We start from the raw sequence: 14574 nt of genomic DNA, 5'->3' as shown, positions 1-14574 counted from the left end.
TCTACCGAAATAGCGGGCTATTCAAAATAACACCTCTTATTGGAAAACCCTGTATTTTATTTTCTTGTCTCCAACGATTAAATGTTTTCAGAACATAAAACAAAAGAAATGTGGTCCTGCCCCAATGTTTCACGTTTGCGCAAACATTAATTGGTTCAATGTCTGAGGTAAAATGTCGCTGGAGATGCGGTTTTGCACAAATATTTTCAGAATATGCAGAATATTAATAGTTTAATACCCTTCTAAAAAAAAATTCTAGATGCTTTAATTTGCTAAAACAGCAACTGCAAGAATACATAATTTTGCTGACTTTCATATTATGTGGTTACGTATTTACACGCATGTGTTTTTTTGTCTACATAAGACCTGTATTATAACGAAACACAAATTTGTGAAACATTGTCAACATGTTATAAAAATGGTAAATATACCTACAGAAAATAGGGACACACTTAATACGCACATTTTTTTTAAACATACTTTCTAGTAATTAGAATATAATGAGAAGTATTTTAGTTTCTGGAAATTGAAAATAATACATTTAGGTAATAGTTATTTCGTTAAAATGAATACCTATTTTTATTTGGCGGCCATTGTTGTTGATGTCAAAGTTTTGAGGTTAGTTTTTTTCTTCTCTTTTAAACCAAAATGTGAACCTATGTCCCTAAAATAGGTTCTTAGGTTGTCAGCTTAGGTTTAATTAATACATAAATAAATAAATAGGTAAAAAACAATTTAATATTATTATTTCAAAACATGGCAGGAAGAAAGACGCTTTTTTATGAAGTAGCTACTAAAATCCATTATTTTCTATTTTCGTAAACTGAAAAACTTACCTACTTCTCATTGTTACCTAACTGATACACGGTGGTTTTTCCTATGTCCCTATTTTCTGTATATTATTTACCATGGAAAAAACAAACAAAGACATTGTCATCAAAAATATTATTTTCGATTTTGGGTCTGTCTATGATTGTAATTCTGGTTCAATGAACTCTGATTAGTTTTGAGTTACGTTTTAAAAATTGCAACTGATGTGTCAGTAGTTCAGACGAACGATAAAGTTGTTTTCTACTCTGTATTTGGAATGTGTTTTTCTTTTGTTTAAAATTCTTAGAGTTAATCTTGACAAGTCTGCGTTTTTTGGCTAACATCATCAATCTTACAAAAATTATAATATTTCGTGATTTTTCACGGGTCTGCGCTAATCTCTATCTCTTCTCTAAATAGTATAAAATAAAGCCATCCGCACTGTCTGTTTGTGCGCTTAGTTCTTCACTATTTTGATAGGGTGTTCTCTATCACTTAGAGAATTTCTTCCGGAAGGTTTATATATAGAATACATGTAAATTATGTTCATAGAAAATAGAGAAAAGTCGATGTTTTGAAATCAAGTCTTAAAAAATATGTTCGTGCGCTTACATTGCCAACACTGGCTAAACCTTATGAGATAGATCAAAATAATGCATTACGGAATTGTATGTCTATTTGTAAATGACTCATAGCATCGAAACCTCCGTGACTAGTACCTACGAATTTCTCTGACGATAGCTAACCTCCGATAGGAGATGATACCAGAAAATGAGAGTAATTAATCCATAACAACAACAACAATATTACATTGACTCGTTAATCTAGTATTTCGTACGTAATAATACGAGTATATTTTTCCAAGATTTCACCATAGAGTGAGCCCGGATTGTCTAACTGTTTATGTTTTATTTTAAAATGATGATAGTCAACCTCTGTTAGTAGAAGCCACCAGAAAAGAAAAAGCAGTAAGTACTCATGTTCGTATTATTCCTTCTAAGATCAATTTTATTGCCGAGCATTACAAAGGGCTTGATGGCTTGACAGTTTGAGAATGATTGAGAAGACAATGAATCAATTATTTAATTGAGCTATAAAGACTTCATTTTGCCAAAAATAACTACATCAACACATTAGTCTATTCTAGTCGGTACTGGGTAAGACAATAACCTTATCCAGTCGAGTCGTCAGCCATTTTTCGTTTTTAGTTAGTCAATTTTCCGCTGTTTTCAAAAATGGCGCTAAACTCTGTGTTGTCAGCCGATAAAATTGCTCTGGCCCTACTTATCCAGTCGAGTTTTGTAAATTGCTGGTTTTTCAACAGTATTTATTCTACTAACCACAAGTTGTTAGGTGAGGGGGACGCGGAAGGAGTCTATCCGATTCCTTATGAAGCCCCAGAGGATAATGAGATCAATGAAGACAATCCACCGGAACCGCCTAGAGAGAGAATCATTATGACGTGGCCAGGTCAGTATATAATACATATATATTTTTTTATATATATAAATAGCTGACGTTTACCCGGCGTTGCTGGGGGTTATTTTTACGAGATATACGATCAGACAAATACTATTTGAGACTTTTCTGTAGACCTGTTCAAGACGTACAATTCCGTAATGCATTATTTTGATCTATCTCATAAAGTTTAGCCAGCGTTGGCAATGTAAGCGCACGAACATATTTTTTACGACTTGATTTCAAAACATCGACTTTTCTCTACTTTCTATGAACATAATTTACATGTATTCTATACATAAACCTTCCGGAAGAAATTCTCTAAATGATAGAGAACACCCTATCAAAATCCGTTGCGTAGTGAAGAACTAAGCGCACAAACAGACTATTTATTTTATATTATTTAGAGATATAAATTTAAATGGCAAAAAAAAATTGTATTCACCACTATTTAATCAAAAAAACCGATTGTTTTTTTCCAAATGTTTCTGTCAAGGGTGTTCTAGACCATCATTTCAATTTATTGAGTAATTTATATAATTTTGTTTTAAATTGGCAAATTTCTAAATCATATGAAAGATTGTAGTCTAATTCAGACTTAGAAGAGATGTTGAATGGATGGGAGGCAATTTCAGACAAGGCTTGATAGAAGATAGGATATTTGTTTAGAGAGGGACAGTAAAAAATGTGGGATCTAAAGTTTCCACTTCTAGACCACAGAATGTACAATCTGAGGAGTCAAGCACATGAATTTTAACAAGGTGAGAAGGAACGGAACAATGTTCAATATTCGTCAGGATAAACTTATATTATATACAATTTTTTGTTGGAATATTTTTTTATTTATTTATTCAAACGCCTTAAAATGGCTTTTACAATATAGTGATAATCGAATTACAAGCGTAAAGTGGTAAACAGGATAATAATAACAATAAATTAAATAACAATTAATGTGTACACAAAAACACTATTGCAAGTGATGCAGTTATTAATATAAGTGCAAAATGCAAAATGCAAAATGGGTATTTTCCATTTTGCATTTTAAATGCTTTTCTAAAAACCATTTTGCATTATGCATTTTAAATGCTTTTTTTGCAACATTCTTCCTACTATCTCCTCTCATCTTTTTTTCATAAGCTCCAAATATCAGTCGGTCCTCAACCTCGCTATGAGAGATAATTTACATTTGTCAAGTTGCTCATCCCCGGTAGGAGCCCTGGCAATTGAGTGATACAATTACAAAAAATACTGATTTAAATACATACTGAACATGGGGCCATGACGCTGTAATATTAAATGTTAGATAGCAGTTTCTATGTTTTTAAGTTGGCAACATTAGTCACGCGCAAATTTTTTGTGGTTTCATAATCTGTAGTCGTGGTATTTTTGGATTTACCATCATGTAATATGTTTGTTCTACATTGATGTCCATTATTAAATGACAAAATTGTTTAAAAATTCTATAATTATTTTGATTGTTTGATCTGAGAAACCATTTAACATTTTCAATGTATTTTGAAAATAGGTATTTTGCATTTTGTATTTGAAATGCTTTACTAAAAACCATTTTGCATTTTGCATTTTCAAATGGAAAAGTTTTGACCCATTTCCATTTTGCATTTCAAATGGTTTTGGGTACACATTTTGCACATCTCTGAGTAAGACAATGCATAATTCAAAAGAAATATATACCAGTGTAACAATAGTTGAACTAATTTATACTAGGATGTTTAAGTAAGACCTATCATAAGTCGAACTATGAGGTGTCTATGATCATAGTCAGGTTTTGAAGGTTGTACCCATCAATTTAATATGATGAAGAAGATGTTAAACAGTGACCTTTTTATTTTACTGTGTGTTTTTTTTTACATTAACCCAACACGGGAGGTCCTGAATAAAATTATTTTCCTCAGGGCCTGTGTCATCTTTTGGGATGCTGTGTGAAGTGTCTTTTTTAAGAAAATGAAAGAGAGGAAGTTCTAGGAAGGTAAAAAGTAGGAGGGTTGGGTAGGAATCTAGGGATCAGTGTCTCCAGGAGTGACGGACGTATGGATATATCCGTCCCACTGCAGCGCAAGGCGTAAGGTACCCCTGCTATATCACCAAACGTAGCGAACCAGTTGGAGTGACCTATGGCAGAGGTGTTTCAGTACCAAAACCTCCCAAATTGCTTACGGTACGGGGCTACTATCAACTGTTTATTTAAAAAAAAAGTTCTCTATGCGATGAAGATTTACGGGTTTCCCGATTGTACCACTAGTTTCCAGACACCGTGTATACGCTAATAGGTATTCTGTATACATTAAATGGATGTAGGCCTCTGCGAATCAACATAATAATCACATCAAATTCCTCTTCGTAGAGGTGTAAGCTATTCAAAAAAAAAACTCGAAATTCTTGAATTTTAAATACCTATTGAAATTCGCCGTTCGAATCTCCTAATGATTGGACTAGTTGATTCAGTTCCCAGTTTGTGTTCCTTCAAAATGTTGATATTTCTTGGTCGTTTTAGTTATTCTGTGGTAGTTTTATACTTTATAAAGAATTCTCCATCATGGAATCCTGCACATATAACAAAAGGTAATTACTTCAATTATTTATTTATTTATGTACGCCCTTGTGGCTTTAAAACAAAATAAGTCTTAAGGCGATACACTACGTCGTGTAATATTTTAAATTGAGCCGCTATCAATAACAACCCTTACGTAGATGGCGATAAGGTTTAAATTCCCGCTTATCACCATCCGCCTGTTATGATTTATCCAAGAAAAAAAACATGGCCAAAAAATGCCTTTTATTTTATTTTGTGGATGTTCAGGCATAAATATTTAATTTTTTTTCGATCATTTTATAAATAACTTAATTTTCCACATTATACAATAAAATCATAACCAAAAATGGGTTTGTAAGTATGAGATTTTGAACTTTAAAGCAGTTTTCATAGGCCTTTACATTATTTTTTTTCTGGGCTTATAAAAAGACTTATCTAAAAATACTCGATTATTTCAAAGGCCAAGATGTATTCTACTCGCAGTATTTAATTAAAGCATCTGAAACATTTCTAAGCGACCAAATTTTCAAACCAAAAACACATGATTTTGCATTACTACGTATGGCATAGCCTTAAGAAATTACATTTCTGCATTAAATATACCATAATAATAATAGTTCAATTCCCAGCTACATGAATGTGATATGCAATTCAATGTATCTTATTTCCACTTTTGCAAATAGTTGAATATATTGAAAATAATAATTTGGGAACAAAGTAAATCAACGTAATAGGTCGTAGGTACAAAAAATACAAATAAAAAGGGTATTACTATACCTGCCACTACCAAATAACCAAAACCAACATTAAAAGAAAAATTAGGTATTTGGTCATAATAAATATTAAAAGAAAAGTTAGGTATTTTTTCATAATAAATATTAAAAGAAAAGTTAGGTATTTGGTCATAATAAATATTGAAAGAAAAGTTCGGTATTTGGTCATAATAAATATTAAAAGAAAAGTTAGGTATTTTTTCATAATAAATATTAAAAGAAAAGTTAGGTATTTGGTCATAATATATATTAAAAGAAAAGTTAGGTATTTGGTCATAGTAAATATTGAAAGAAAAGTTCGGTATTTGGTCATAATAAATATTAAAAGAAAAGTTAGGTATTTTTTCATAATAAATATTAAAAGAAAAGTTAGGTATTTGGTCATAATAAATATTAAAAGAAAAGTTAGGTATTTTTTCATAATAAATATTAAAAGAAAAGTTAGGTATTTGGTCATAATAAATATTGAAAGAAAAGTTCGGTATTTGGTCATAATAAATATTAAAAGAAAAGTTAGATATTTTTTCATAATAAATATTAAAAGAAAAGTTAGGTATTTGGTCATAATAAATACTAAAAGAAAAGTTCGGTATTTGGTCATAATAAATATTACAAGAAAAGTTAGGTATTTTGTCATAATATATATTAAAAGAAAATTTAGGTATTTTGTCATAGTAAATATTAAAATAAAAGTTAGGTATTTTGTCATAATAAACATTAAAAGAAGCTTACAAATTATTATAATATTAACGAAACAAAATGTTACAAATTTCTGATTTAAATTTTAGCTAGGAAGAAATGAAAATATTGACTTATTTATATTATACGCACGTACGGGCTTTTACAAACGTGTGATATATTTTAAGGGCCTCCGTGGTCAAGAGTTAAGGCTCTCGACTAGCAAGCCGAATGTCGCGGGTTCAAAACAAAATTTTATTTGATTATTTTGTGTTATTTAACAATTTATTATAATAATACATATATAATATACTTGCGGTACGTTCCAGAGTGGAAGATGCTCTCAATATCGCCCTGGTGTAAGACCACCATACAGAATTGAAACGTCGCTTGAAGTGGCTTTAGACGTGTTTGGTGACCAGGTCTGAATATCCAGGTACTCCCCCAACTATCCTCTTCCCCATCTCCTTCCCCTCCCCACTATCTTCAGTCTCACAACATACCCCAGACTCACTGGCTCCAGACGTTTTGGATTTGTTGGGACTTTTGTGCGGTATTCACATAAAAATATATGTATATCATAGACATATGAATATTAGTAGACCTGCCCTAAGTGATTAAAAGCGTATTATCCCCACTCCCCATACCGGTTCCATTGAGCCGGCTGGGCTCGCATATGGCCTCAAGTGAAATTTGAAAACGTGACGTCATCATTCTTGTGCGAACTATGGTCGAGGCATCATCGGTTCATTTTACGAAATAACACGGCAAAATGTTGACTTGTGATATGAAAACTTGTAAAAATAGATGTGAAAAAGAGAATAAACCCAATTGTCGTATTACATTCCATATGTAAGCATTATTTTAAGCTTATTCACACCGTATTATATGGATCAGTTTTAGAAACATATACTATCACATCACAATGTAGCGATTCTCAAGTGTGCTCATCGTTGTTTACTGGGGTAAGTAAATTATGAGACATTTGTAAAAGTGTCTTAACTAAATACTCTGAAACTAACTACGACTCTGAAAATAGAAGCTGCCTTACTTTGCCGAATTTGGACTTCGCAAATTAGTTCATAACGTGGCGAGTAATTTGCGCTCCCATGTAGAAATGTCTATTCATTCAAAAGCAGATTTTACTTTTAAGAACTAAATGGTGATATTATAATGCGAGATGCCTATTTACTGTTAGATTGATTTATTGACGAATCACAGTCAGCCTTACTCCCTTCGTTCTTCAACAGTTGATTTTACCCCTCGCCATTATCTTCTCGTCTATTAATTCCTATGTCTGTGATGTATATTAATTTAGTGGTACATTATTAAGAGAGATGGAAAGGCTAATAGAGATATTGAAATAAGAATAAATTCGGCAAACTCCATTTGGAGGACTAAACGCGGTTGGGGCTAGTAAAAAAAATGTCCAAAGAAGCGAAGCTAGCAGCCCACACTGGAGTTCTGGTACCTACCCTGAAGTGTGGCAGTGAGGCATGGAACTGGCAGAAGAAGGACGAAAGAAAAATGTGTACGAACCATGTATAATCGTGTGAGAAATGTGGAGATTCGCAAAGAATGCAAAGCTGATGTAAGCGTAAAGAGTAAGTTTAAGAAAGGGACGCTTACATGGTTTGGGTGGTGACCAGCTAACTCATCAAAATGACAATTCAACACATCTTTAAAAAGTGATGTAAAGTCATGAAAAGTGATGAAACAAAAACTAGGTTTAAATAGGTTACGTAGGTTTACATGTTATGGCTTTTATTGACATTGTCATCGTGTTGAGCTATCATGGAACTACGTATGAATGTGAATAAGGCAAGGAGTGCGTGCCAAGTCCGATTGTTAGCGGTCCATCCTCTCTGCCTACCCCTGCGGGGAACCGGCGTGGTGGTTAGATAGTTAGTTAGTTATTGTAGCTTTCTTGTAACTAAATTCTGTGCGGTTAAACACATCTACTATTTCTGAGAAAGTATTGCCAACTGCATGCAATCTTTATCTAGGTACATAGATTATGACTATATACGACTATCTAAATGAAAATTAAAAATAATTTTCGGTCGAGCATTTCTAGTTGGTATATGAAAGATAATAAGGCTAAATAAATCATAGCTGTCTGTAGTAACAAAAACAATTTTTAAAATAACATTCAACGGAACTGAATTTATTTCCAAGCCTATGAAGCATTTGGACTCGGGAATGAAATGGTTTGTTTTTGAAGAATCGCTGGGGGATCCATGATTATCTACGTGACGTTCGCCTGTGATATTTACCAACTATGTTAATGTGCAAGTCAACAATCCGACTACCGACCCCCGCTGAATTGCTTTATAAACTTTGGGCATTAAGTAGGTATCACAGGTATTCATAGGCAGATCGGATTAATTCTCTTTGACCTGTTGGGTGAGACGAGGTATTCTCGTCATCTTACAACATACTTAGGAATAATGTGTGTTTATGATTGTTTCAGGAACAAAGTGGTGTGGGCCTGGCAACATCGCCTACAACTACCACGACCTGGGCATCTACAACCAGACGGATAAGTGCTGCCGGGCGCACGACCTCTGCAGCGACATCATACCTGCCGGACACACAGCACATGGACTCAACAATGAAGACTTCTACACCAAGTAACTAGCAAGCTTATGATATAAGATTCAGGATTAATTGTCCTGATGAATCAGGAGCCTTCGCTCCTCACGATTACGATTTACGTGCGCAGCAGTCGTTCAGGGTCCTGTGACACTAAACTTAATCACTGATCAGTGATCCGTGACCTTCTCCTGCCTTCATCTTTGTCAAGTTTTTAATTCGGCGATCGATGTGCCGAAATCATCTCAGGATAAGTTGTAGTCAGGCAGTTGACGGCTAATGTTCTAATGCCTACCACTTCCAGAAAGGATAGGTTGGTAGCATCACATTTGGAGGGCGTCTACCCATTTTATCTTGTTGGCTCTAAGCTTTGAATGTCCTTTTTTCATACTATATATGAACGTGGGGTAATTCAGGGCCCTCCACTTGTCAAATTTTTAATTCGGCGAGCAATGTGTGTAAATTAACTCAGGATAAGTTGTACGCAAGCAGTTGACGACCTATTTGAATGCCTACCACTTCCAGAAAGGAAAGGTTGGTAGCATTACATTTGGAGGGCGTCTACCTATGTTATCTTGCTGGCTCTAAGCTCTAACGGCCGTTGTTCCCAACTTTTCGAAGGATCAATCTCAGGCTCCGATCAGCCAAATAGTTTGTTCAATAACATTCGATTCGTCTGTTTCCAAACAGCTTTACCATTGATTATCCTAACTGGCCCCGCCCACTTTCATAGACAATAAAATGACATCAAAGTAAAAACTTTCAATGTTAAATTAATATTGACGAATTAATTATTGTGTTTATTATTAATGCATAGATTATTTTTTACTTAAACATAAACATATATAATATATTAAAAATAAAGTGTTTGCTTGACTTTAATGCCATCGTGTCTTGGCGTCGCGAATATTTTTCATTCTGTCGACACTTTTTATAACTAGTCATTTACTGAGGTAGGCTTCATCCAGTAACTTGCCTTCCTTAAATTTGTAGATCGCTCAGTCGTCACCTTTCCGTTGGAAAGAGCGTAGTTGTGCCCTTGAGCAGTGTTGAGCCAAAATTTCGGCTTGACTGTTGATCAGTAGGATTGGGAACAGCGGCCGTAAGTGTCCTTCTTTTCATATAGAAACATGGAGGAATTCAGCCTCCAAATCAGTCCCATATTAGTGTTTTTCGTTAAGCCATGTCACACCATGTTCATGGCGTCTTTTTTCGTGAAATTCTTACATTCACATTTACTTAGAAGCCTCCTTCGCCATTTAAAAGCCGCTTCTAAGCCTTAGTTTTGTTTTTGGCTGGTTGATCAGTGGGCTTATATTACGGCTTTCATCCACTTCTTTAGCGAGGAGGTGTTTAATTTCTTCTTTAGAAGAAGCAATGAAGGTAGTTTATCGAAGATTTGCGATTATCTCGCCATCAATGTTATTTCCCACCTTCCCGACCATAGGACCTTACTTATTATTTATTTATTTATTTAACGCCCAGAGGGCTTTTACATGGTTGGTAGTATAATTTTAATTTGACAGATACTTTGAAACATAAAAAATAAGAATAAAATTACATTTGATAAAAGCTATGCATCAAGTCATACAAATACAAGAAACAAAAACAGAAAATTACAGCTATTTGTAGGTTTACATGATGTGTTTAGGAGTATTGTTGAAATAAATGTTTTAAATGATCCACAAAACTTGCCAAGTTGGTATTGAATATGTCAACATCACCCAAGTAATGATTTCCCATGGTGTGAAGTCGTTGTATCGGAGAGTGGGCAATATAGTTACGCTTATGTGTGCTGCTGTAGAATATTGTATTTTGTCGTGTTGTTACTGTGGGTGTATGTATGTTTATAAGTTGCAGGAGTTCACAACAGTCGAATTTAGAGTTAAGTATTTTGAATAAGAACGTTAAATCGTTTATTTTACGTCTATCTTCTAATGTATGTATTTTTAGAGTATTTAATAAGAAATTGTATTTTAAGTCTTCGACAGGGATATTTAATTTAAAATTTATAAAACCTAGAATTTTTTTTTTGTATTTGCTCAATGTTGTTAATGTGAATTTTGTAAGATGGAGACCAAACTACTGAGTTATATTCAATTAGACTTCTTACTAGAGATACATATAATAGTTTAATGGCTTGTAAAGAATTAAAGTTTTTAGTTGTTCTTAATACGAAGCCTAGTGTTTTCATACCTTTGTTCACAATTTGATGGATATGATTGGTGAAACTTAGTTTTTCGTCCAAAATAATTCCAAGATCTCTCATTTCCGTGACTCTTTCTAAAGTTATGTTATTGATGGAATATTCGAATAAAACAGGATTTTTGTTTCTGAAGAAAGTCAAGGTTTTGCATTTTACTACATTTAAAAATAAATTATTTTGAACACACCAATCTCTAAACTTACTAATATTTGACTGTAGTATATGGCAATGATTTATATCAGTTATTTTCTTGTATAGTTTGATGTCATCTGCAAAGAGCAATACCTCGACATCGTTGAAGCAATTGGTTATATCATTGATGAAAATGAGGAACAAAACCTGGCCAAGGTGACTACCTTGCGGTAGGCCACTGGTAGCCCGGAAAGCTTTCGACATCCAAGATTTTATTTTAATGAACAGTTTACGATTTGACAAATAGCTACTAAACCATTTTAGCATGTTATCCCTTATTCCTAGAGCAAATAGTTTTTGGATTAGTAGTTTATGGGATACTTTGTCGAATGCCTTCGAAAAGTCTGTATATATACAGTCGACTTGTTTATTTTCTGCAAATGATTGTATAATGAAGTTTTGAAATACCGTTAAGTTAGTTGCGGTGGATCTTCCTTTGATAAAACCGTGCTGTTTTTGATTAATTAATTTTATTAATTTGGGATAGATTTTATTATAAATATAATGTTTTTATATAATTTTTTTTATATAATGTTTTCATCATAAAATAAATGGAATCTAAAATAAAATAAAGACTAATCAAACTAAACCTATCGTTTTCCTAATTCCAAAACCTTTTTTTGTTTACTCATTTGCCTTATTGTTTTCAGACTGAATTGCAAATGCGATGAAAAGTTTCACATGTGCCTGCACAAGTCCAAAGATGGTCTGGGAGACAATATTGGAGTTTTGTACTTCAACATTATAGGAACGCAATGCTTCCGTAAAGATTTTCCTATCGTCAAATGCATTAAAACGAGAGGGTAAGAGAGATAATTTTACTATAATGAGATATACACTAATAAACTGTTCTGGAAAAGTTACACGTTTCAATGTTTTTGTGAGAATTTTTGCGTGTCGTTTGAAGAACTGCAATATTTTTAAACAATTTAAGGCTAAACCAATTTTTTAAATGAGGTATGCAGATTTGTTTCGTCTTGTTTGTTATGTTCGTTATCTGGATATTGTCATGTTGATTGCTTTTATTGACAGGTAAAAGTTGGATAGGTAAAAAAATAACAGAGGGTTTACCTTTTTTTGTAAATTTGAAATTTTACGAACTTCCAATAAATTAGATTATTGATGTGTAACTTTATGAATATTAGATTATTGACCCATCACTTTATGAACGTGGAATAAAATAGATTATTGATATGTAACTTTATGAACATGGAATAAATTAGATTATTGATCTGTAACTTTATGAATATAAGATTAATTAGATTATTGATCTGTAACTTTATGACCATGGAATAAATTAGATTATTGATCTGTAACTTTATGAATATAAGATTAATTAGATTATTGATCTGTAACTTTATGAATATAAGATTAATTAGATTATTGATATGTAACTTTATGAACATGGAATAAATTAGATTATTGATCTGTAACTTTATGAATATAAGATTAATTAGATTATTGATCTGTAACTTTATGACCATGGAATAAATTAGATTATTGATCTGTAACTTTATGAATATAAGATTAATTAGAATATTGATCTGTAACTTTATGAACATAGAATAAATTAGATTATTGATTCGTAACTTTATGAACGAGCAATACATTATGGATGGGTGAAGTGCGTTTATGTGTGTTTATCGCCGGCTTACTTTCAGCAATTACATCCATAGATTGTCTGACTCCATAAATTAAAACAATTATTGAAACAATCGAACTTTTATTGTTCATTTAAAGTTACAAGTTTTACCAGTAAATTTGTCGTAAATGTGGGGAAAAGAAATAAATGTCAACTGTCAACTAGGCGCGCGAAATCTCGAATGAATTCAAAATGGTTTCGTCGAACAGCTGACGGCACGAGGTAGAGTTGCCAACTTTCAAAGGTTGCCAGCGGCCAAAAAGAATATCTCTACAACATTAAATTATTTATGTTTATAATTTAGATTATTTTTCTGTTACATTGTGTAATAAAATAGTTTGTTTATCTATATCCAACTTTATTTTTACAGATTATTGAGGCCAAAATGTGTGGAATATGAACTGGACCACAGTAAACCAAAGCTATACCAATGGTTTGATGTCCCCCCATTTAAATAAGCCTATATTTTAGTAATTATTTATCAAGCTTTAATTTAAATCTTCTTCTTTCGTGTGGTGGGAAGTCAGAGGGGGTCAGAGGTTTGCAAACCAGTCTAGGGCCGCAGGAGTCACCCGGTGGACCCCGCCAATCACACCGAGGAATGAATTTGAACTTAATTTAATTATTCACCAATATAACCAATAAAGTATTATTATAAAAAAGATATTTTTTCACACTATCCCACACGGAAAGAAAGGGAGGAAGTTCTGGAAGTGAAAAATGTATGAGAGGTGGGGAGGAATCTAAAGATTGATGTGTCCAGTAGTGACGGACGTATGAATATATCCTTCCCGCTACGGCGCAAGGCGATGGGTCAAGAGTCAAGAGACCAGTTGAAGAAGTCAAAGGTCTCCCCAAACCAATCTCTCCCTATCTGACAGCTGGCGGGGAGGCGCATCCTGAACACTCTTCACCCGATGATTCCGAGCACCCCTGTTAAATCACAGTTAAAAATAATGACACCAGTAAAAAAAAATGATTTGAACCCGTTGTCATCAAACCTAAGGCCCTTGTATTATAACTCCAGTTACATTTGATGTCATCACAAATCGACGTTCAGTTTGATTTTTTGTCTTTTGAACTGTCACCGCATATTTTCAAGTCAAAACTCACCTTTTAAATCTTAAGTTGGATTGTTTAAACCAGTGCTCCGCAACCGGTGTGCCGTGGCACACTGGTGTGCCGTGAGCCGGACACAGGTGTGCCGCGGTCAAATTCAATGTATTTGACATTTTACAATATTTCATTATGTATTTAATACATGATGACAAAATATTTTTCATAATATTGTCTATTTTTCATTGTCTGCAAATACTGTTAAAAGACGTATTCACAATATATTAGAAACACTGATTAGAAAACTGTTATTGGCTAAAAAATTTGCGCTTCAGATCAACGAAACAACCGATATTAAAAATAAAGCATAGTTGATAGCTATTGTACTTTTCGTTGACGAGGACTTTATTAGGTCATTATTTATTTTGTAAGGAGGTTCCAAAGCGACCTACCGGTGAAGAATTTTTTCAAGTAACCGATGATTTCTTAAAAATATACAATAATAAATGGAGCAATTGCATTGCTGTTTGCACGGATGGCACTGCGGCAATGACGGGTAGTAAAAAGGGTTTTGTCTCTTGTGTAAAACAAAAAAATCCAACGTTACAATTTA

At 33.3% G+C, this 14574-nt stretch overlaps 1 protein-coding gene across 1 annotated transcript; it reads left to right on the top strand.

The window, feature by feature from the left end:
* Positions 1-8730: 8730 nt before the first annotated feature.
* On the top strand, positions 8731-14332 carry LOC149413256 (phospholipase A2-like). Its single transcript, XM_089644896.1, has 3 exons — positions 8731-8903; positions 11914-12066; positions 13276-14332. The coding sequence occupies exons 1-3, from the start codon at positions 8731-8733 to the stop codon at positions 13361-13363; spliced, it is 414 nt and encodes a 137-aa protein (XP_089501022.1). The 3' UTR covers positions 13364-14332.
* Positions 14333-14574: the final 242 nt, after the last annotated feature.

The sequence above is a fragment of the Hesperophylax consimilis genome, chromosome 22, assembly GCF_061612785.1.
Source record: "Hesperophylax consimilis isolate HC1 chromosome 22, BYU_Hcon_1.0, whole genome shotgun sequence".
NCBI lineage: Eukaryota > Metazoa > Arthropoda > Insecta > Trichoptera > Limnephilidae > Hesperophylax > Hesperophylax consimilis.
The sequence above is the reverse complement of the archived record's forward strand: the minus strand, read 5'-3'. Positions and strand labels throughout refer to the sequence as shown.